Consider the following 24053-nt stretch of genomic DNA (forward strand, 5'->3'; position numbering starts at 1 on the left):
GTGGTATCATTATGAGGGCCTTAATTGACCATTTTTAAATTGTTTGTGAGCTATCTCATATATGACCTGTGGAAACAACATAAAATACTTTCCTTTTGCAAATTATCTTCACATTGGATCTGGAAATATGCAATAAAATCACATAATATTAGCTAACATCTGACAGCCATTACAATTACAATTCCTGAGAAAATACAGAAAACATATATTACAAATATAAATATATAATTTTGTCCTTATGATATAAAATCGCATTGACGTCTCTTTACACGTGTGTCTTACCTATTTCCATGTAACCACGCATACACTTGTTGGTATTGCTGAAACGGTCTTAGCAAGTACTTCACCCCAGGTGTCGCTTTCTGTGTCTGACCTTTAGCTCAGTACCGTCAGGTGAAGCGAGGCTCTCTGGGAGCTCTGACCATGAGCCAGCTAATGAAGAGACAGCTGGAACACCAATCCAGTGCGCCACACAACATCAGCAACTGGGAGACGGGTCAGTCACTTTAGACTTTATCCCATAATGACCCCTTGAGGAAATATATGGACATACAGTAGTAACACATAGAAACACACACAGAAATAAAGTAAACCACCATTGACCTAATGAGGTCAGCATCTAATAACTAAATCTTATCAAAAGCCTTCTGTTTTTTTAATTTCATCACTGATATGCTTCCTTTCTTTCCAGGTCCTACAAAGACCAGTCTGCTCTCTGCACCAAGCACTGTCAGCATGTTTGTCCCTGCGCCCGAGGAATTCATTGATGAGCAGCCTACCACAATGTCTGACAGGTGAATGAATCAATCAGCAGCTAGAGACATCATGGCTTGAAAACAAGCGAAGCATGGCAGTTGGTCAAGGCCACACCCCCACCCTCCACCTTGCCCCCCCTCTCTCCTCCTCAATAGCATTTAAAGCTACAGACACAGAAATGGCACATCCTAAGTAAAGCTCATTGTGGGACTGGCTCTAGTGGCTGTAATTCTGCACCAAGGCTAAATTTTGGGAAAGAGACTTCAGATACAGTATTAGGGGACCACTAAGGCCTATATGAAAGCATCCAAAAAGCAGCATGTCATAGGACCTTTAATGCTTAAACTGGCCTGGTGTATTTCTATGCGATGTCCCAGGTGTCGGGACTGTGCAGCCGTGCTGGAGGAATACGACGAGGAGACTCTCGGCCTTGCAGTAGTTGTTCTTTCCATGTTCATCCACCTCAGCCCTGATTTGGCTGCACCAATGCTTCTCGACATCATGCAGTCTGTGGGCAGGTACAGCCGCTCCTGCAATCTACATCCACACAGCACTTCACCGTTAAATGAAGTTTCATAACTCGCCCTCAGAACTCATGCATAATTCATCCCAGAGTCCTAATCCGCTGCTTTAACTTCTTTCAGGTTGGCATCTAGTGCCAATTTTTCCGGACAAGCTGAGAGGTATGATACATTAAAGCTGTCACGCTCACACCGGCGTTCACTGTGCTTATGGCTGAGTTTAATAATAGATGTGAAGTGTGACTGCCTGTCCAACACAGCCTGTCTATTTTGCAGTATGTTGATCCCAGGGAATGTAGCAGGTGTAGCCAAGCAGTTCCTCCGCTGTATGTTTCACCAGCTGGCCCCTAATGGCATCTTGCCCCAACTCTTCCAGAGTAACATCAAAGGTCTGCTCATACCACTGACTACTAAACTGAAATCCTTTAAATGTATCTGTACTATTTCTATAGAGACTTACAGCTTGTCTTAGCGGCTCATTTCTGTGTGTTTTGATAATGATAATGATAATGAATAGTTTATTTCGAACAACATACAAAAGAAAAAAGAAAAAACATAGAATACAAGACACAAAAGTAGTTCATCATGGAAAAAGAAAAAGCAAGAATAAGCTAAATAAATAAATACTCTTAAATAAATACTCTTGTCCGATAGGGAGTCGGAGGAAGCAAAATGCTTTTCGGGTCCTACCCTTTTTGAAATCTCCGAACCTTTATATCTTTAATTACAAAAATAACCCTTATTTTATTAAAGCGAATACAACCCTATAACAGACAACGTCGTCAAAATCCAAAAACATTTGCCGATCAAGTTACTATTCCATAATTTCCTTAATTAAATAATTTATTTATGTACCATATTGTGTTTTGACCTGTTGCACTACGTTTTAAACACTTACATTTTAAATTCGATAGCAGATGCATATTTTACTGCGTTTCTTTACATATTTATTTGAATGTATCTATTTTTTCCATATTGATAAGACTAACGTAATAGCTTCCCACTGGACGTACTGTCGCCTTCATGTCTATCTTTTTTATTTATTTTTTTGCAGATGGAAGTTTTCTGCGAACACTTGCATCTTCCCTGATAGATTTTAATGAATTGAGTTCTGTTGCTGCCCTCAACATGCTACTTGAGGTGGGATTTTTTTCTTCATGCAATTGAGTCATTTAACCAGCAGGAGGAGCTCTTGTCTAAGCAACCACTTTTGTGGCTACAGCTACATGAACAGCATAAGCCCATCTAAAACAACAAACCATCGGAGCATTCAAGAAAACCTGCCTTTACTCTGCACCACTGTACCAGTTTATTGTTACTGTTAAAGCTAAATAAATGACACAGATAAGAACCAATTGATGCATTAGCTCATCCAAGCAATCATCTGTGCTTCAGTGTCCTAAATCCCCCACTCTCATCATGAGCATTGTGATTGATCAGGACTGAATGATCAGTTAAATGGAAATATCTTCGCTTATAGAATTTCATTATATGACCCTGTTATGGTTCATGCCTCTGTGCCCTCCAGGGCTTGAACAACAAGAAGAGCCTGCCAGCAGGGGGCACAATGCTGCACTGCCTGGACAACATCGCCACCTTCATGGAGGCTCTCCCCATGGACTCTCCTAGCAACCTGTGGACAACCATCTGCAACCAGTTCCAGACCTTCCTCACAAAACTGCCCTCTGTGCTTCCTCTGAAGGTAGATATCGACCTCTCACGTTCACTTAGTCATGGTCTGATATGGTCTAATGTGATTATGGCTGGAGGAAAAAGCATCTTGCAGTGCCCTTGTCGGGTTCAATAGGACAGAGTCTTAAAATTGTAATTGATTTTACTCTGACGCTTTTGACCTTGGGGTAAAATTAGTGTACTCTAATCAATTTATCACTGCAGACAAATTTAAAGTCCAGAAATACTGTATGGCTATGCACCATGCAACACATGTACAATTTAGCATTTTAAAACCTACCTATATTTAAGATTTTTCAACTGTTTTTCAACTGTTCTTTTTGTTGCAATCTGTGTATCAACAGTGCCCTATGGATTCCAGTTTGAGGATAATCATTTGTCTACTGAAAATCCCAACTACAAATGCAACCAGAGTAAGCCCAGAGCAGAATTTTGCATGTTAATATATTAAATTCTGGCCTTTAACATCTAACTCTTTCTCCTCTCCTTCCATCCTACAGAGCCTCCTGGAGCCTTTCTCCAAGCTGCTGAGCTTTGTCATCCAGTATGGCATGTTCAGTCTCTCCTACCTCGTAGAACTGTGTGGACTGTGTTACAAAGCCTTCAACAAGGTACTCTTGAGTGTGCTTACATGTCATTTTTTTGTGTAAATAGTGTTGACATCCAGTAGTTATGCAGTCTCGAAAGAGTTAAACCTTTCAAACTAATCTGCAGTGTTAAAAATGTTGAGCTCCTGTTTGCAGGCCTTTCGCTCATCGCTCTTTTGGTGCTACATCTACTTCCCTGACTCCAGTCAGCCAGAAATGTGGCCATGTGTCACAGATGATTAAGTAGGCAATCAGCTAGTATTGATTTACATGATTAGTTGGTGTGCTAGGGCCGACCGTGTGTTTCTGAGTGGCTGTCTCAGACAGAGATGGAGCCAGGGCTGTCTGCACTGTTGGGGCCAGATGGATCCACAGTCCTCCACCACTGTCAGCGCTCCATGCTTTATGTCTCCTGCAGTATTGATTTTCTTCACCCTCTTTAATTCCTCACAGTATAATATCCACTTTTCAAAACCCAGTCACTGTGAGCAATTGCTTTTGGAACCTGTCCTTTGCAGTCGTTTTATTGAGAGGTGAGGTTTCTGGGAAGCGTGGTTACGTTATCTTTGGAGGTCAGCTTTTAAGCACACAGAGTCAGGTTCTCCAGACCTACTAAGGTTTGTCACACCATGCACCATTTGTTACAGCCGCACTGCACTAGACGCCAAATGCGACTGGGTCGCGACTTAGCTTATGATTTGCTATTTGCCAAATGGACATGCTCCATTAACTTTTAATTATGAGAGTGCCACGTACAGGTATGCACATAAACAAGCCACACAGTGAGAGTCATAAGCAGCTCTGCTTTCTGTAAGAGTGAATGAGAGCATGTGCCTGCGCCTAACGTAAGCAAACATGACTGCATAGAGAAAGAGAGAGGAAAAGTGGAAGCCAGAAGATGACAGTGTGGTTTGTAAACAGGCAGCTGGGCTTTGTGTGGAAGGGATGAACAAAGAGAGCAGCCTGTCCTCAGGGAGGGAGAAGGCAGCCTGACAGCCTCATCTGAGCTGCCTGGGACTCTGGGAGGAGAGATCTGGACTGGCCTAAATCTACTCCTCAGCTTCACTATTCTCTGTCTTCCCTGCCTCTCCTCCCTCCCCTCTCGCTGCCTGTTCTTCCCCCTCTATTCAGGCTACAGAGTTTATGCTCTCCTCGCAGCATGAGTAAGGGAGAGTGATAATAGAAAAAGGCAGTCTCGCTGCATCAGTACATTTACTCACTCTCTATCCCCTCGCATCCAGGAAAGAGATAAGTTCTACATGTCCCGCATTGTGGTGTTGGAGCTTCTGCAAGCTCTCAAGTTCAAGTCTCCTCTGCCTGACACAAACTTGTTACTGCTGGTCCAGGTAAAAAATGCTATCTTCTATGCACTTCAGTTTACAAGAACCAAATAAATGACAGTGTATCCTGAATACAAATGTACAACCTGCTGTGGAATTTCTCAGTTTGTTTGTGCAGATATCGGTACACGGCTAGCAGAATCCACCATCATCCAAAAGCACATGATCTTAACGCTGCCGGGGGTAAGTCTTTACTCGATGTGTGTTTGCATCTTATTAGAACCAGCCTCATAAAACAGCAGGAAATAAAGATAGACCCCACTGTGATTCCTCCTAAAGGATAAGGTTAAGGATAAGGATTCATTTTTGTTCTCCACAGTGCACAACAGCAGCCATGGAATGCATGAGACAATACATAAGTGAACTCCTGGACTTCATTGCAGATATGCACACGCTAACCAAACTTAAAGTAAGTCTTGTTCGTAGTGTCTTATTATATGTAGAGTTTTTTTCTCTCCATATGTTGCCTATTATTCAGCCGTATTATTTCCTTACTCCATATCTGCTACTCAGAGCCATATGAAGGCTTGCTGTCAGCCGCTGCATGAGGACACTTTCGGGGGGAACTTGAAAGTGGGATTGGCACAAGTCGCCGCCATGGAGATCAGCAAAGGCAATCACCGTGATAACAAAGCTGTGGTCCGTTATCTTCCCTGGCTTTATCATCCGCCATCAACAATGCAACAAGGGTAAGAATGACAAAATTGGTTTAGAAATGTTTCAATAACTTAAAGGGTCAGTCCATCCAAATTAAATAAAAAAATACATTTCCTCAGATATCTCTAGTGATATCTAGCTTTATTCGTCCAGGTTGTGAGATATCGGTCCATGAGAAAAAAAAAAATGCTGACAGCGTTTTGATGTGAGGGCAGAAATCTCAAAACCTGGGAAAAAAATCTAGATACCACCAGAGATAAGTGACAAAATATGTTTTTATGTAACTTGGGCGAACCAACACAAATGATTAGAAAGGCTAACTGATGGTGAAATATTGAGTATAATCCTGAGAAGTATGAGAAAACAATGGTATAGAATATATTACAGGAGGATTTGTGAAACTGCATTTTTGTGTTTTTTCTCTGCAGGCCAAAAGAATTCATCGAGTGTGTGTCCCACATTCGTCAGCTGTCCTGGCTACTTTTGGGCTCTCTGACACACTGTGCCCTGCACCAGGGCTCCACCTCCTGTATGCCCATCCCTCTAGATGCTGGCTCCCACATTGCAGATCATCTTATAGTCATCCTCATTGGTTTCCCAGAACAGTCAAAGGTCTGGCAGAAACAAACCCCTTCAAAATACCCCACCCAGGTTCTGTTAAGATCTATAACCACCTTTTTTTGTTTTTATCTTGATCTCTGTCCCCAGACGTCGGTGCTGCACATGTGCTCTCTGTTCCACGCCTTCATGTTTGCCCAGCTGTGGACCATCTACTGCGAGCAGGCAGCCGCTGCTCCGTCCCTGCAGAACCAGAACCAGACAGAGTTTTCCTCTAGTGCCATCCTCACTGGCCTGGAGTTCTGGAGTCGGGTAACACCCAGCATCCTGCAGCTCATGGCCCACAACAAAGTGGTGAGTGCTCAGCCTATTATTTAAGGCAGAAACTGGCAGAATAAGGTGCCTGGAAATGTGGTGTGCTTGTTCATATGTGAAATATGAAGAGTGTCAAGTTTTGGATTAATTCCTGTTTCATATATGATGTGGAATCTGTAACTATGTTTGAGAAAATCACAGTTTTGATTGAAATTTCTTTCTGACAGATGGTTGAGATGGTGTGTCTTCATGTCATTAGTTTGATGGAAGCCCTGCAGGAGTGCAACTCAACCATTTTTGTCAAGGTTTGCTATAACTCATATTTCTATATATTAACTCATCTTTAACATGGTTAATATATGATCACCTTAACACATGACCTAATACTTATCCATCCTCATTCTTTCCTATAGCTAATCCCTATGTGGCTACCCATGATTCAGTCAAACCTTAATGTAAGGCTTTAAAAAAATGTTGATACAGATTAATAATATGCAAGTAACTATCCACTCTTTAGATAATTTCAGACTAAAACGTCATCTTCCCTTCCTTCCTTCATCAGCATTTGTCTGCGGGGTTGCAGTTGCGTCTCCAGGCCATCCAGAACCGTGTGAACCACCAGTGTCTGCAGGGCCAGACATCGGGAGCTCCTCCGTTTGCTCTGCGCAAATGGCTGCAGTGCACCCAGTTTAAGATGGCTCAGGTGGAGATCCAGTCGTCTGAGGCTGCCTCGCAGTTCTACCCTATGTGACCTGCTCTGTGGTCACCTCGGGTCTACTCTGGGTCCTGAGACCTGCATGCATCCTCTCTGACCGAACCCTCTTACCAAAAAAAAGGACTCTTCTGTAAACTGATGCTGTGTGGGATTCATTTGGACTGGATCATTTTCAGCACTTTAGTATAATACCTGTATATGTACAGTAAATCTATGCTATTTTAAAGTACAATCACTGAAGCTTATAATTAAAGGTTTGGCAGGCTTGTGTGGGAGAATTGTTTTAGGTGCCTAACTGTTGTATTCAACAGATTTGAAGAGTCAGTAGATGACTAAGAGAATTTCTATAGAACCATGTTAGTTATAGTGAGGGTGTGGAAGCAAATGCTCGTTGAATCTTAGATACGCTCACTCTGTTACGTTCATATTCTATCACTTTTTAAGTTGCTTGGTTGCAAACTGGATAATAAAAGAGTTTTTCTAAATGTTGGGAACTATTTGTCATTTCATATGAATTGCAGACCTCTTCAACATTCAAATGTGGCATTTACTGCCCTTTGATGTGCTGGCTGATGTGGAAAATGTCCAGTTTACCATAATGCAGATGGCAGAGCGATACAATCAGCTCTGTTGTTTACTCTCCTGGACGAGAAACTGAACCTTAGGTGTGTCTGGGAAAAGACATGACATGCATTAGTCAGCTTCCATCTGAGATCCTTGTCAGACTGTCAGTCATGCTGCCTCTCGCCATCAGAGCTCTGATCGATCAGAAGCCAATCTGAGTTGCAGCAGCAGCTTTGTAACTTGATAAGGTGGAGCCAGACATAGGAGGTAAACAAGACTATTTCGGTTGGGCCCCCCTCCCCACCCCAAAGTAGAAAGCCCCCATTTCTCCATTCCCTCTTCATTGGCAGCAGCGAAACAGATTGGCCCACGCATATACCAAGCAAACACAATTACCTTTGGCCTAATGTGGTTTGTTGTGATTAAACATTGTTGTGAGGTCTAACCGCATTACCACGAAGCTCCTGTCTGAGAATAACAGATGACATGACAGCAGGGCTAGAAAGCCAAACAGCACATTAATCTTTGTTTTGATCTTCACTGCTGCAAGGATTTCATTATCAAGCTTTAAGATTAATTAGATCTGATGATATAAATGTATTCTGCTTGAAGAAATATAAAAATAAATCAAATTTGATTTGCATATATTTAAAAAGAAGTGTTTTTAGTCATTGCATGTGTAAGATGACCTATGTTGAGAGGTGTATGTCAAATGAGTCACTAGTGTAATGATATCACACAATGTGACTATTGAACACACACACACACACACACACACACACACACACACACATATACACACTCCCCAGGGACCCCAAGCTAGCTGAATCAGGCTGCAATGCCCCTTCTCATCAACCTCTAGTCTTGGCTCATCAAAGAGCCCCTCTCCTGCTGGGTGCCTCTGTGTATGTGAGTGTGTATTAAAGTGATGCTGGATGCAGGTGTTTATGTGCATGTGTCCCAGCATGCGCACATGTGTGTATGTGTCTGTGTATGTGTGCGTTGTGTCAGCCACTGCCACCGTTGTGATCGTTTGAACTTGCAGACCTTTTCGAAAGAACCTCTCTCATTAGCAGCGGCTTATGTTATCAGTGTCCCACAGGTATCCAGCACTTTCCCCGCCCCTGCCTGCCTGCTGCCTCCTGGAGGACCATATGGGAGCGCTGACCTGATGAGCAGGCAGCTGGAGGTAGTGAGGGTAATTAACGCTGACCAAAGGCCTCTCAGGCAGAGAGGGTGTGAGTGGGTCCTCAAAGATTGTGAAGGTCAGCTTTGAAAGGACTTTACAAGCTCTCACCATGTGTGTGCATTGGTGACATGCCTTGATTAAAGAGCAGGTTGAGAGAGGTAGTCTCATGCAGGATGCAGTCCTAGTTTTGTACAGAAACAATTTGAAAAACCCACATTTTTAAGAATCTGTGTATTGGTGCTCTTTTTGCGCTAGGAAAATACCTTTGTAGAGCCTCGTAAAGCTTGTTGAGACAATGACAATCCCTTGTCCCCCCTGCCTCGTGCTGTCACATTGCTTTTATTACAGTGAAATCCACAGCGCCCTGGCTGGACAATGCATGAATGTTTAAATTGCTCAGAGTGTCCATTGGCATTACCATCAAGTGGCACATCTAAAGCAGGGCAGGCAAAGTACTCTATGGCCCCTCATTCACATTATAAGTCATTGACATTCCTCTTCAGTGCTCCACTGCATCAGTCTGTATAGTACAGTTCCCCCCTTGTTTGTTTCACATCATTAACTACAGTTAATGTGTAATGTGCAAATAAAAATAAAAATGGGAAAACGTCAATACGATTTAATGTAAGAATATAGCCTCTTACGCAGAGGTGTTTTTGAATCTACCTTCTTTTAGCTTCCTTTAAAACAAGTTTTGGTACTTGTGTTCTTGCTTTAGCTACAGAAATCCTTCACACACCCATGGTTTTTTGTCACACGATTATTTATCGAGCCCAGAGCGAGCACAATATGCAACCTATAAGTATTCTTGTTTGCGTCATTAAGCCCAATGGAGAGCAATACGCTTGATAATCGCAGTTCATTAAAGATGCACTGTGTGAAACAGACTGAGAACATGTCCTCCGCTGTGGGGGGCCAAGGACACAAGGCCAGCACAGCTCTCTGCCCAAGACATGAACGGCAAAACACAGCACAGAGTAGACAGGATGGGCACAGGCTAAACATAACAGTCTCCTTTTTAACACCTTTGCCACACACAGGCCAGTTTGTCTGCCACAACATGACACATTCATATCTGCACATATACCTCTTTAAGCACAATAGACTGTGGATCTGTTGTTCTGTACAGTTTTATTTACAACTGAAAAACTCAGCAATGAAATCAACTTATGCACGTCTTTCTATCTGTTTGGTATAATGCATAAATTGTATGTACTATTGATTGCCATATATACATTAATGGCTTGCTCCATCAACATGACAACACTGACATAATTTTAAATGGTAGCACATTGTTTAAGTCTTACTATGTATAAACATATGTTCTGTTACACTGTACATTAATTAACAGTCCAGAAGGCAGATATTTAAATATCAATATTTACATTCATGCATCCATCATTTCTCTCATATAGGTACATGGTGGGGTATACTGTTAGCTAATATCTGTGCATGTTTAGATGCAAGCATGTGTTTTTCCAAATGTCCACAATTTAGCCAATATCTATACTTAACTGACAGCCACAGAGTACAGCCCACTCTCACTGTGTACACTCATATGCATGCATGCACACTCACAGACAGACAGACAGACAGACAGACAGACAGACGCACGCACGCACGCACGCACGCACGCACGCACGCACGCACGCACACACGCACACACACACACACACACACACACACACACACACACACACACACACACACAGATTTAATGTATAAAAGCAGAGCAGCGTTGAGTGATGCTCCAGTTCTGCTCAGTTGTGTTTTTCCAGCGAGGATGTGGAGGATGCCTGTGACAGCACTGAGTCACACACATCACTGCTGAGGCCTTCCTCTGTGCAACCTGATCTCTGGCTATTGGCTAAGTCTCCTGTCTCTCACCAGTCACAAGGTCAGCTGTGGGCTCATGTCCTTTGTTTCTATAGCGATGGGCTAAGCCTTTCTTGACAGATAGGAAAATGAAGATTGTCAAATCCAAAGTGAGGCTGAAGGCATCTAGCTGACCCCAAGATTTAACCAAATGACTTGTGATAGCAGGTTTAACTTTGTAAGGGGGGGGGGGGGCTTGCCTTGATATAATCAAATAAAAAAATGGAGACTGGCATTATGATGCAGCACAGAAATAATGTTTGAAAAACACACATTCACATAGCACATCATAGAGACCCCTGACTTTTTTTAGCAGAAGTCTCAGGGAAACAGAGAGAAGCATATCAAACACCCAGACACAAAACAACCAATACCAAAACTCTTTGCAGAGCAAGCGCCTTTTCTGCATCAGTGTCTCAACAAACTGACAGCAGGCTTAACGCATCGGAGCATCACAAATGAATTATATGGTTTATAAATTATTCACTTAAAAAACAGAGCTATCAAGAAATCAAATGAATTCATCAAGAAGTTTGAGATTTGTAAAGATGTGAGTAACATACAAGACATTTTTCTTTTAAGTAGAAAAATAAATTCAAAGGGAGATTAGTAAATAAATTGAGCAAATAAAATCGATGAATGACTGAAGTATATTACATTGAGCCTAAGTCTTCGGTGGCATTTTTGGCATGGTAAAATAACCAGAACGTCCCATGTTGATGTTGTTGCTCCTTTTTTTATATGGATTTCTTTAAATTGCATAGTCAGATAAATCCACATCTCAGAGCAAGGACCGATAGGAACATCATGCCTCTCACAAAGCATCTGTCTCAAAAATGGGGAACAAAAGATGGACAGTGTGTTTTGGGAATGGAATGTAAAAGAATTTTGCATTCTCTGTAAAAACTGCATGCACTTTATTTATTGTGTGTGATGGGCTTGTCCTGTCTGGCTGCTTGTAGGACTGCAGGGATGCTGTTATTGTCTGTTGTTCCATTGCAGATGTCAACAGTGTGTGAGGTCTGGATCTGCAGCAGACTGGCAGACAGTCCCTCTCCAGCCAGCAGCCAACCAGCCTGTCAGCAACACTTGCTGTTACTAAGAGCATAATGTTCAGCCTGCTGTGCCACTTTCGACACCATGGGGGTTTGTGGATTTTTCTCTCCATCCTTTCTGGCTTGATTTTTTTTTCCTTCCATCTTTTGCAGCTCCTCTTGAGCTGAATGGTGTCTTCAGTCCGGGCAACATGCCAAGCAAAGAGGGAAGGTTTACCTATTGAAAAACCTTGGGTAAAACCCTGTTGCATTCTGGGTGAGAAGGGATTGTTGTATTCGTGGGGGGGGGGGGGGGGTAAGGTGAGAGACGGTAATGTTGATGTCACTTCTTGCGTCTACCAGGAAACAGTCTATACCACAGTGTTGTTTGTACCCATGGCCTTCTTGTTACGGATGCTCATGGCATATTCCCCGCGACTTGTCCCATTCTCTTCTTTTCGTAGTGGTTTCCTGCGAATAAACATTTTCATAAAGTGAAGACAAATTCCTTGACAAGAGAGTTACATTTGCCTTCAGTTGAAGCTATGTCATTAAACAGAGTTTCTAGATTGTTAACCTTTCTGCTGATTTGATTTCTGATGCTACTCTGGGTGCAACACGGGATAAGGCAATTACCTACTCTGACTGGTAGATGCAATCTTCCCTCTAAGTAATGAGTATGTGTGTGGCTGTCAAAACAACTTGGGAAAAACATCAATACATAACCTTCTCCCAACACTGGTTGCGCTGTAGTGCTCTGTCCATTCTATGAATACGTTCTGGTGCAAAATAAAGCGGCAACACACGATCCCCTTGCTGCTACTGGCCTGTGAAGAGCAGTATCATTCAATGCAGCCCTTTTCATGCACTCCTCGGTGCCTTTGTGGTTATTATATTTGTCCAGTGTACTGTGGCTTCTGCACCGACCCCCTCAACTGCTCTCCCCTGCTCGGGCTTATGTAACTCGGAGACGGATCTGAATACAGTTAGTACAGTCATTGTCCCACTCAACACTGTACTATGCCTTCATTGCCACAGAGGACCCTTGAGCGACATCTTAGCTTAGCGTCTCCTGTCCTCTGAAAGCCCTAACTGGCCAGTCCAACTTTGACGAACAGTCATTCCCAGTCCAGTCCAGCACAAATCTTTTTCCCTTCTTGGGCATCGTGTAGCAAGGGAATCCTTACAGGGTGAAATGAGCTCATCCACAACATGATGCAATCCAATACAAAAGCCCTGTTTATGCGTCAGAGACTTTTTTTTTAAGAGACTATGTAACTTTTGAAAAAAGAAATAACACAATCTTCCTCTCGTAAATGAAAAATTGAATTCATAAATTTCTGGTCTGTTATGACCGGTAGCTTATGGCAGCTAATGTTAGTTAACTTTGGATGAATGTTGCTGTGTAACTGAAATTCCTGAGTTAGTTAACTGACTTTAGGACTTTTTTCTACTTATTATTCCGTACACTACATTTTAGCTTATGCCATTGATTGCTACTTGTGGCCAAAGTTCAGCAAAAATACATAGACTTGCCTTTAAGACAGCATTTTGTGCTGCTGTTGTATGGCATTGTGTTACGTACTTTCTGTTATTATGTCCATGGACTAAAAACCTTACTATTGAGTTACATCAACACCTTTGACAAGATCTCAGTAAAAAAAAATAGCTCCATGCACACATTAACAATTGTAGCATTTATTATATGCTTCACACATTGGATTGCATTATAGTTTATGCCCCCATGTGTATTTACACACACCGTCTTACACTGAGACAGAAAAATGGACAGCTGATGTAAAGTCTCCCAATTTCTGTTATGTAAAATGTGTTTTTTTATGACATTTCTCTTGGATATAATATGATTCATAGTCTAGTAAGTGTGCAATTAGGATGTGTACTTTTCATGCACATTACATACATCATTTTGCGGATTTTCCCCCTGCTGTCAACTCAATTTTTCTGCTGTCTCTCTTCGTTGCTCCCACACAGCCAATCTGATTTTGCCACACCTGTTAATCAACCATCTTGTTGCTGTCACATTTGAAAACTGTCCCCGTCTTGGCTGTTTTTCAGCTGTCATTTGAATGCTGTGAACCACCTCCGCCCCAACACCTCCTGTGTTCCAGATACTTTCATCTGTCAACAAAGTCAATCTCAGTCTTTACCAGTCTTTAAAAAGATTCAACTAAAAAAAAAAAAAATCACAATGGGGGTTAAATAATAAACACACTCTTTGTCATTTTGAGCTATGCTAGCAGCATGTTTCTAGGGATGGCAATGTCAGTCTGTCAGTCCACCACATTGGTCTAGACTGAAATAAATCAACAACTGATGAATGGATTGCAATGCAACTTTGCAGACATTCATGATCCCCAGAGGATGAATCCTACTGACTTCAGTGATCCCCTGACTTTTCCTCTAGGGCCACCATTTGTGTGAAATTGGATGGATTGCCACAAAATTGGGTGCAGACATTCATGTTCCTTCAAATGCTTAATTATCATTAAAAATAAAAGTCATGAATGAATAATAACTAACTCTCCTGACTTTTAACTGAAGCGTAACACTGTACATTGAGCTTTCTTTGCCATTTTATAATCTTAGATTGATTGTGACATTTTTGTTAATATTTTGGAGTGTCATGTATGCAAGCCATTAACCTGCTAGGGACTACAGATGAAAATTAGCCTGCACGGCTAAATTTGGCACATTTAGATGTTGGACTCTGTGCTCATGTTGATTAATGTGCATTGTCCCTTTTAAATAAAGAAATCCAAAAAAATCTAAAGATGATTATTAATAACTTGTTGCCCAATATAAATGACAGATTGTTTGTTAACATCAAACACTGTATTCAATCTATTTATTGTTGGGGTTGTTGGAGGTTATGCGAGCTAATGGCTCGTGAGCAAAGTTGTAAACAAAACACAAGGCGGTGACTAAGACTTCCTGTGGGACTCTTTCAGCTGGGAGGGGTCGTATGGGCTTAGGACACCAGGGATACATGCCGGCCATGTAGGACAGATGCTGCTTGCTGCGTCCCCCTGGGACCTGGGGAAAGCCTCAGAATAGAAACTGTCCAGTCCCGGGGTGGAAACACATTGTGCCGCGGGGTAGATGATTGGCTGATGCAGCTGCAGCTAGGGAAGTTGGGATATACCAAAGTTTGGGACAGACGGCAGTGTTTACAGCCAGTCTGGGAATTCTTCTACTTGGAATAAAAGGTCATGGCGATATTCCTTGCAGCTCACTAATGATTTTAATTTAGAATATTTTTGGCAGGCCAGTATTTTATCTGCTATGTTGTAAAATGCTGTCTGACACTGGTGATCTACAGCCTGCTGGAAGGTGCTTGGGCCCTGTTTATTTCTCCCAGGATGTAATCTTTGCTCAGACTGACCATGTCGCTTTGGGCCACCACACAGGGCAGAGCACTGGGGCCTCAAACCGACCTCTACCCAGGCCTTCAATAATAGATGCCATGCTGTTGACACATGGCAGGTGGCAACACAACACTTCACAGGTTAGATGAATATTTCATATCAAAGCTGTGCAATCACAGCGCACATTCCTGTTTGAAGTTTAGGGAATGGATCATGGCAAAATTGGGACATGTGTTGAGCTGTTTACAATTACTCCAGCCATCTGGAAATTAGAGTAACATGCTATGGTTCAAAGAAAACACATTAAAAAACAGACTGTAAAAACCTGTCAATGGTTTTGATGTCGCTGGCATTGTAATTTTGAAAATAAAACAGAGGAGATTAATAATACATTCGTAAATATTGGATTTGAAACCATTTTGTCTGAGAAGTATTTCCCTTTTATTGTATCTCTGGTTGAGTAATTTGGATAATGTATTGCCCTTGGACAGGAGCAGCTGTGATGTATTATCTGTCTTTAGACAAGCCTACCAGAGTGCTAAGTGATTGGGAAAAGCATCTAGCTTCATTAGTCAGTTGGTTTGAGTTTTGTTTGTATTTGCTTCTTGGATGGCTGACAGCCTGGACTGTAGCATCATGTCTTTTGCTTTGGATGGCAAAGCAACACTGAAACGCAGCATGTGTCTGAATCCTCTTCTCTATGCTTGCACACACCAGCCTCCCTGGTGCTGTGGACTCTCTGAATAGAATTGTATAGAAGTGTTTTTCCTTTCCAGCCCCTTTGCTTCTGACATATAACTGGCAGACAAAGATTATAAAAAATAACAAAAGGCCAGGAGCGCTAGGACCCGCAGAGCTAGCTCCTCTGCTGTCTATGTTGCTCAGGCCTTGGCCCTTAGCCAGCTGATTTTCATTGGGAAAGCCCGAAGCACTGAGGGGCTGGAAGGGCTATATATAACTGGCTGTGTTATTCTCACTGACAAACCCTCTGTCACATTGTTATTGACTAAAAGACGCTCAATTACTGCCTTTGCTTGCTTTCGTAGACAACGTTTTTTCTGTCCTTTTCGCTGTGTTGTTTCCTCTCCCTTCCACTCAGGAACGATGGATGATTAGAGCATCTGTGATAAATGTTAATGAAATCACATTTGTCCCTGGATTGCTCTCCTATTGGCTGGTGACTAATGAATGTCTAATGAGGCCAGTCTGGCTGGACCTGTGTATTTTCCCCTTCTCATTCAGAGTGGAGGGCAGCTTGGCGTGGCGCAAAGTCTGCAGTCTAGAGCCCACAGAGCTTCAGGACACGACCCGCTTGCATGTATAAAAGATGTGGCCTGCGACTGAATGACTGCGCAAATTAATTCATAAATAATGACTTGGGTTTGGGGCTAGAGCCCGTATTGCAACAACACTTTCCTACCACTGCTGCATTAAAAAGGTGCCCCTTGGCTACACAGGGGGCTGGAGAATTGCCATAATGAATTCCTGAGCCAACCACCCATTACTTCCGCTGCCTGACTTTGCCTTTTTGTTGTTTAAAGAAAGGGGAAATAGAGTTCTGCTGAGGAAAGCCATATCTGGCATGCAGGCTTAATATAATTCCATAACTATAATAAGGTAGGATACTAAATCAATTTAAATACACATAAATAAAACATAGTAGCTCCCTGATTTAGCGCACAGATCTGTGGCTGTTCTCATATGGGTGTGTGAGAGTCAATGTTCGTGCCATATTTCATAGTGTGTAAATATGGCAAGATGATGTATCTGTGTACGTAAATATGTTGTGAGTTTATAGATGGGTGCACACAAGTCTCCTCTGCTTGCCTCGCTCTCTGTGCACGTGCAGTGCTTTGCACGATGTGTACGTGTCTGTTTGTAAAATGTCTGTGAACATTAACGTGGATGTTAGAGTGCATGATGTGTGACACTGTGCTGCCTGAATGTCACACAGAGAATTGGGTCTGGGTTGTGCTGCAGGCTAAAACCTCACGCAGCCTTTTCTCTAATAAGCCAAATGGGGGAAACAGTTCCTGCTGCAACCGTGGCGTCTTGGGATTCCTCTACTTGCCTCTTGCTTTCACTTTCATGAATCCAGCTGCCGTTCTAGGACGCTTGAGACACTTATGCAAATTAAAATCAACACAGTATTGTGAACGTGGGTCATCATGCACCTCAATAAATTAATTTAATTTAATTTAATTTAACTCAGTGTAGTGGAGCTTTTTCAGTGACATTTACAACCCATTCTATTATCTAATCCCTGACCTTAGTGTGACCCAGCAGGGTGATGTCAACGTAGCCTCACACTCAAAGGCAGGAGAGATAGTACACTCTCCCATGGGTCAAATTACACATGATATGTTAAGGAGCCTGCCTGCGACAGTTCCTATTTCAATATGTCATCACTTGAAAATACTTCAGACATACAGTATGTGCGAGTGAGACCTAACTGGAATAGTACAAGAACAGAACAGATAAGAGAAAATTGACATCCAACCTCTTGATGGCCTTGTAGCAGATGATGATGGCTGAGAGGAGGAAGACAACTGAGGCACAGCCCACCGTTCCAAGCACTACAATGTCCATCTCCATCCACCAGGGCCTCAGCAAGGGCACCATGGGCTCTGCCACTTAGCAAAAAAAAAAGAGAAGAAGAGGGGGCAGGAGGAGAGAGATTTGGATATAGAAGATGAGTAGAATGCATTTAACAAAATAAATCAGAAAAATGTTAATACAGTGCTCATCCCTTAGACACACAAAGATTTTAGTTATTAGATACTAGATAATGATTATACAACACAATAAAACATGGAGGTGATTTTCCTCCCTTCCCTCTGAGTTGGGAAGTAGCTGTGTCCTCGCCTGTTCTGTAGGTCTTAGGTTCAATGTTCAAAGATATCCACCCGACACTATGAATCATTTAAGGTCCCGTCAGTCTTCCTTACACCAGCACTCTTGTCCATACCAATTACTGTTGCAGGAACCTCCTGCTCTTTCCACATTAGACCTGTGGTGTAAGACCACTCACTAGGAATGTTGTATAACATTATGTGCATCAGCAACTCAGTGTCTGTAATGCAGAACTTCTCTCTTCTCTTTCTGCAGCATTTGATGCTCTCCCAGCATCTATAAATCAGTTTTGTCATCGATCTATCTATCTATCTATCTAGATACGTAGATATATCGTAGATATCTATCTATCTATCTATCTATCTATCTATCTAACTATCTATCTATCTATCTATCTATCTATTTATCTATCTATCTATCTATATGAATGCTGGTTTGTTCCAGTTTTGCGCTCCTGAGAAAAATACACTGCGCTGTATGTAATAACAAACTCGTAGCTCCTGCATTTACAGATATTTTGTTATGAATGAGAGGAAGGGTTTACACCATAGCAACAAATACTCCTTAGTAATGCTGTGGACTATTTTCCAACACAGCATATTTCTACAGAGCAAATAACAAGCCACTGCTCTCCCTGGTACAGCAAACCACGTCATAAGTCACTATGAATTTAAAAGCTCCTCTCCAAACTTCCATTTTAATCCTGCGTTTTGTAAACGGCTGGAGGATTTAATTCAGTCAGTAGTAAGGATATACTTCATTGTGATAAAGCACACTCCTTTGAAGGACTTCAGAAACCATTTTTAGCACACACACAGACTTCATTTACAGTGCCAATTTTTCTCTTAGCAGATATATAAGGTCTCAGTCATTGTCCCAGTTTTTCACATTAGCTATGCATATTTATTGCATTTTTAAAGACTACAGTTAAAAGCTAAATTTCAGCTCTAACCATTCTACAAATTGGGCTACTGAAGGAATATCAAGATAATTATGCGCCTGTTTTTAAATTGGGAACTGAAGAAAAAAAAACTCCCTTAAAGTGAATTATTCATGCTGTCTCCACCATCTGCAAAACATTTCTGTGTAAAGTTGAAAAGGAATAAAAATTGCCTGCTTATCATGTTTATCGTGACACACTGCTGTTTATTGATGCAGCATTATATATATATATATATATATATATATATATATATATATATATAGCAACATATAGAGTTCCGCTCATGCGGCCGTAATTGGGCGTTTAAACCCCCCCCTTTAGCTTAGAGTCAGATGGTCCTGACAGCATTTATGCAGTGACCAACATTTACAGAAGGGTCCATAACTCTCAATAGGTAGCTCAAATAGTGAGTCAGAGGGTAAGAGAGGGCCGTTTAAATTTTTTGACCAGACGGAAAGAAATCATTTGAACTGATTGATTTAAAGCTTTACACTGCTGCCTGTTGAGACTTTGATGATTAAGTGCTCCTCCCAACTCATAATATTAAGGACTCAGGGTGAGTGATATTAAAGAGTCACAGTAATAGCTCAGAATGGCTGCATCATCAGCAATGCTGTCCCATATTTCAGAGCACTGTTCATTACGGTGCTTGAGACTAAGTACAAATCATATCAACTTTCAGCGAGCAGGCTGGTGAAATATTTCCGCCCATCCATCTTTCAATGGATTTACCATCTGAGAGGGACTGTCGGAGGGAAAACTGCTGCAACAGGCAGTGGATCCACACAGATATACACATTTGTTGTACACAAGTAACACACACACACACACACACACACACACACACACACACACACACACACACACACACACACACACACACACACACACACACACACACACACACACACACACACACACACACACACACACACACACACACACACACCCCTATTGCCGCCAGCTCAACTTCAAAACGAAGCTAAAACTACTGGGCTGGTTCATCAGCCCCTTATCTCTATCAAATTAGAGCTAATTTAATTAACTCATCTGTGTTTTAATCAGGGGTCCTCCGGGGGAAACCCTACTACTGAACCACTGAGCTCGGCAGCCCAGCAGGCATGGATTTCACAGGCAGCTGGGTACTCCCCAAGGTCAGACCCGGCATAAAATAGTCCTGTGTTCAGCTGTCAACATCCTGCTGGCTCAATCACAAGCACAGACGCACAAGAGCAAAACAGTGCCCATGCAAGGGCACTCACACAGTAATCTCAGGGGGTTGATTTTTCTTTTGAGCATAAAAGGAAACACTTTACGTCAAAACAGTTCCTTCAGACTAGCCAGTTGCTTGACACCTGCGTTTGGCTAGGAATGAGATCCAACTGTGGGGCGAGAACAGACTGAGAGTGAGACAGACAGACTTGGAGCGAGACAGGTGTGAAACCTGGGAGTGTGAGCTGGTAGTCTTACCTGTGGTGCCCAGTAGCCGTGGGGGAGGCGGTGGAGGTGGTGGAGGAGGAAGGGGAGGGTATCTTCTACAGTGGCATGCCAGCTGGCACTGTTCACTAACTTTCTCTGCCACAGTCCGTGAGCATGACCTCTGGAGTTCTCCCTTATGGTGAGGGAGAGGGAGAGGGAGAGGGAGAGAGAGAGAGAGAGAGAGAGAGAGAGAGAGAGAGAGAGAGAGAGAGAGAGAGAGAGACATTGAAATGACTAAGGCACTGTATTTTAGTGCATTACTCATGAGTGCCATCAGCACAACACTGTGCAGCACAAATGGAGATGCTTGAACACTCAGCAGCCTCTCAGTTAGCAGCACTGTTGATGTACTCTCAGCATTCTTTGTATCACAGCTCCAGTGTTGTTGTCACCGTTGTGTATGTAGTACATGCAGAATAGTATCACGTCTATGGCTGCAGCCCGCTCCCTGTAAGAAACCACCCACCAACAGAGTGGGCAGCAGGCTGCCCCGAGGAGTGTGCGTGGGTGGACTTGGAAACTCAAGCAGATCACATTACACATGAACCCTGGCAACACTGCGTGCGTGTGAACAACAGCTCACCACTATCTGTAGGCAGCAGCACGGGGCAGAGGTTAGAATACTCATCACTAACATATGCTTGCTGCAGGGATCCTGGTGGGATAACTGAATATTGTTATCATAAAAAACATAGTTGGCTACTCCATGTTCCCACTACAAAAGAGCTGTGTGTGTGTGTGTGTGTGTGTGTGTGTTTGTACATAGCTATATTTCTTATGCCAACTCTACACATGCATGTCTATTTCCTAAACACAGGTGTACCCTGAAATGATGATCCCAACATCATGGTGTAAACACACAAGCAATGCATTGCGTAGTAATTGCAGCATAATGAGTAGGCATACATAAGTTACTTGGTAAAGATAATCAGTTCCATAGTTCACAGATCCATCAGTAAATCAAACTCAAGTTACATTAGTGTAACATCTTCTCATGCGTAAATTGAGAAGTGGCGCGCCTGAACATGATCCTTACCTGGCATGAGAGTAAAAACAGTGAGAGAAAGCAATGACCGAAGAAAAAAGGCCAAAAACTTAAAGTAAATGGCATTAGATCTTGGACCAGCATTCCTCTTGCGCTGTTCTCGAAGATAATAGGCAGCGATTCCAATAAATTAATGCAGTATACATAGGCTTGAACTGTTTGGGAAATAACCATCCACCCTGTCCAGTTCAGCGGCGATATCTGTGACAAGCTACTCCAGAAATAGTTTATGCCACAATCATTTTCCTCTTGAAATCCCGTTCTCGATAGCATAGGACAGGCGAGCCGGTGGAATGAGTAGCAAATCTCGATAATTCACATCTCGAAAGTAGTTTTTTTTCTTATTAGCACTCAGATAGCGACCTGAATCACGCCGCTACTCCGTGCAATGTGAGGGCGGTAGATGGCCCGTACCTTACATCCCTCCTCGGCTGCAAGCATGAGTGCAAATGGGCCACTCAAGCCATCGAAGTTGAAGAAAAAACGAACAGAGAGAGATCCTCAGGAATATCGTGCTGCAGGATTCCTCATAATAGGATCACACATCCCCTCAACTTATCTAGGCTGAACACTGTATGGGCGAGTCCGGAGGGCAGAGCCGAGGGTTAAACTGATGCATCCCCCTCTGTGCCAAAATACAGCGGGCTGTTTAATGCGGGAGCATCACCACCGCGCACTTGATGCAGCGCTCACATCAGCTCATCCCGACAGCGTGTGCTCAAACAAATTCACCCTCCGCTTCTCAAAAAGTCCACCCCCCCAAACACACACACACACACACACACACACACACACACACACACACACACACACACACACACACACACACACACACACACACAGGAACGTGGTTGTGTATGCGTCGGTAATATCTCCTGTGCTTTGTTTGTTTTTGTTTGCTTGTTTATGTTTGATTACTATTATGATATTATAGCATATATATATATATATATATATATATATATATATATATATATATATATATAGTGGTCCAGAAAGAAAGTAGCCCACAATGCGTGAAGACGAGTCCGTAAGGATGACGCGTACTAGACCGAATTAAAGTCAAGAGGAGAGAGAGAGGGACCGAGAGAGAGAGAGTGCAAGACGCCTACCGACTGAAAAGACTGCCGTACCCATGTTTGATGTGCTGTGTGTCTGCTAGAACACTCTGAGGTCCAATGTCCCAAAGTAGACTGAGATAAACAATACTGATGTAACCTGGCATTTACTGCTAATGCTCAACTGTAAAGACATTTATAAGATATTTGTTAGATTTTTATTTTTAAACACCAGCTTCATTTCATTTATGTTTTTTGCCACCACATTAATATAGTTTATAAAAGGTGATGCTTTAGGCCAGAGTGCAAAGAATCAGACTGAAATGTTTTTAAGAGCAGAGTTGCATAATATTGTTGGTGGTCTTCACAAGGCACAGTTATGAAATTACCCCACAGCCCACAGCCATGTACTGGTACTAGAGAGCCAACGTGACATTCACAGTTTACTTACTAAAACAGATAACTGTCAGTGGGAATAAAACCTTGGTGCTCATCGTAATAAGGGAGGCAATTTAGAAGAATTGTGTTTGGATCTGTGTGAAATAATTCTTTGACACCTCCACATTATTTTACATCACATTTATAAAAAAAAAATAATAATTTTACTAACTACTCCTAGTATTGACACAATTGGACACTTAGTGGTCACAATTCTAGAGCACATTTTTGATTAGGTTTTAATTACAGAAAATGAATCAGTATTTATTGTTTTATAATTGTTGATTGTCATTCTACAAGAAAAAGCTGCAAACTATACCAAGTTCCAGCTTGCTTTTTTCTGTCTTATGTAATTGCAAATGGAATATCTTTGGGGTTTGGACTGTTGATTGGACAAACCAAGACATTTGGAGACATTACTTTGAGATTGAAGAAATGGTGATGGACATTTTGACTATTTTCTGACATTTTATAGACTTTTGTCAATTCTGAAAAGAATCTTAGTTGCAGCCCTGCACAGTTTAAATACTTTCTCCCTTTGTATCCTCTACAGGGATCTTAGTTGTGGAGCTTAGAGGCACTTCAAAAGGGGTGATGCTTGAAGCTGAAATGTCTGTTTTGCAGGTCAGCTTCTCTGCCTATTACACCAACACACTGTCCAGCCTGTATGTCATTATAATGGCTTACTGATGTTTCATAAATCTACAATAATTGTTTGTGCCCAAAGGACTTTGAGTATTGCTCGAGGTTTAAATAAGAGAAGTGACAGCCAATTGTGTCACAGCCTGCTTATTCCAAATAACGCAAACAGCATCTAAGCCGACTATTCAAATAATTTTGGATTAAGATCTATGAATTCAGCATCTAGCCCTACAGCCTTTTGGTGCGGCTGAGCATTTATCACAGCTCTTGCCTATCAAAAAGCTCTTCACAGACAGTGATGGGGTGAGCTAATGCACACGAGCTGTGGATGACTTTTAGAGTGGAAAATCCACATCTGCTGCTGAACTGCATTTGCAGATACAATGCAGAGATGTTTCAGAGTTTT

The 24053-nt window shown here is 42.2% G+C and overlaps 2 protein-coding genes across 11 annotated transcripts in view; one reads left to right on the forward strand and one right to left on the reverse strand.

The window, feature by feature from the left end:
• The window catches only part of LOC116035691 (protein unc-79 homolog), a 32652-nt gene extending 25017 nt beyond the window's left edge, over positions 1-7635 (forward strand). For 7 of the 9 annotated variants that reach the window (XM_031278954.2, XM_031278951.2, XM_031278952.2 and 4 more), the window contains 18 exons: positions 380-496; positions 692-794; positions 1134-1274; positions 1401-1439; positions 1554-1666; positions 2332-2417; positions 2806-2979; positions 3314-3382; positions 3470-3580; positions 4798-4902; positions 5002-5079; positions 5216-5305; positions 5410-5585; positions 5982-6165; positions 6262-6465; positions 6654-6731; positions 6840-6881; positions 6989-7240. In XM_031278954.2, coding sequence (XP_031134814.1) covers positions 380-496; positions 692-794; positions 1134-1274; positions 1401-1439; positions 1554-1666; positions 2332-2417; positions 2806-2979; positions 3314-3382; positions 3470-3580; positions 4798-4902; positions 5002-5079; positions 5216-5305; positions 5410-5585; positions 5982-6165; positions 6262-6465; positions 6654-6731; positions 6840-6881; positions 6989-7177 — 2099 coding nt within the window. In that variant the 3' untranslated portion in view covers positions 7178-7240. Of the gene's footprint in view, positions 1-379; positions 497-691; positions 795-1133; positions 1275-1400; positions 1440-1553; positions 1667-2331; positions 2418-2805; positions 2980-3313; positions 3383-3469; positions 3581-4797; positions 4903-5001; positions 5080-5215; positions 5306-5409; positions 5586-5981; positions 6166-6261; positions 6466-6653; positions 6732-6839; positions 6882-6988 lie in introns of all 9 variants that reach the window. The other 2 variants (XM_031278950.2, XM_031278959.2) reach the window with 2 other exon arrangements.
• Positions 7636-10006: 2371 nt separating this feature from the next.
• prima1 (proline rich membrane anchor 1) lies at positions 10007-22248 on the reverse strand. 2 transcript variants are annotated; one of them, XM_031279105.2, is made up of 4 exons: positions 21501-22248; positions 20456-20597; positions 17690-17822; positions 10007-12274 (listed from the first exon to the last, which is right to left on the reverse strand). In XM_031279105.2, exons 1-4 carry the CDS (start codon positions 21780-21782, stop codon positions 12175-12177), a joined length of 657 nt encoding a protein of 218 aa, XP_031134965.1. In that variant the 5' UTR covers positions 21783-22248; the 3' UTR covers positions 10007-12174. The 2 variants fall into 2 exon arrangements, with proteins under 2 accessions (XP_031134965.1, XP_031134966.1); XM_031279106.2 differs by having other exon boundaries at positions 12030-12274; positions 17690-17816.
• Positions 22249-24053: the final 1805 nt, after the last annotated feature.

This window comes from Sander lucioperca, chromosome 18 (assembly GCF_008315115.2).
Source record: "Sander lucioperca isolate FBNREF2018 chromosome 18, SLUC_FBN_1.2, whole genome shotgun sequence".
NCBI lineage: Eukaryota > Metazoa > Chordata > Actinopteri > Perciformes > Percidae > Sander > Sander lucioperca.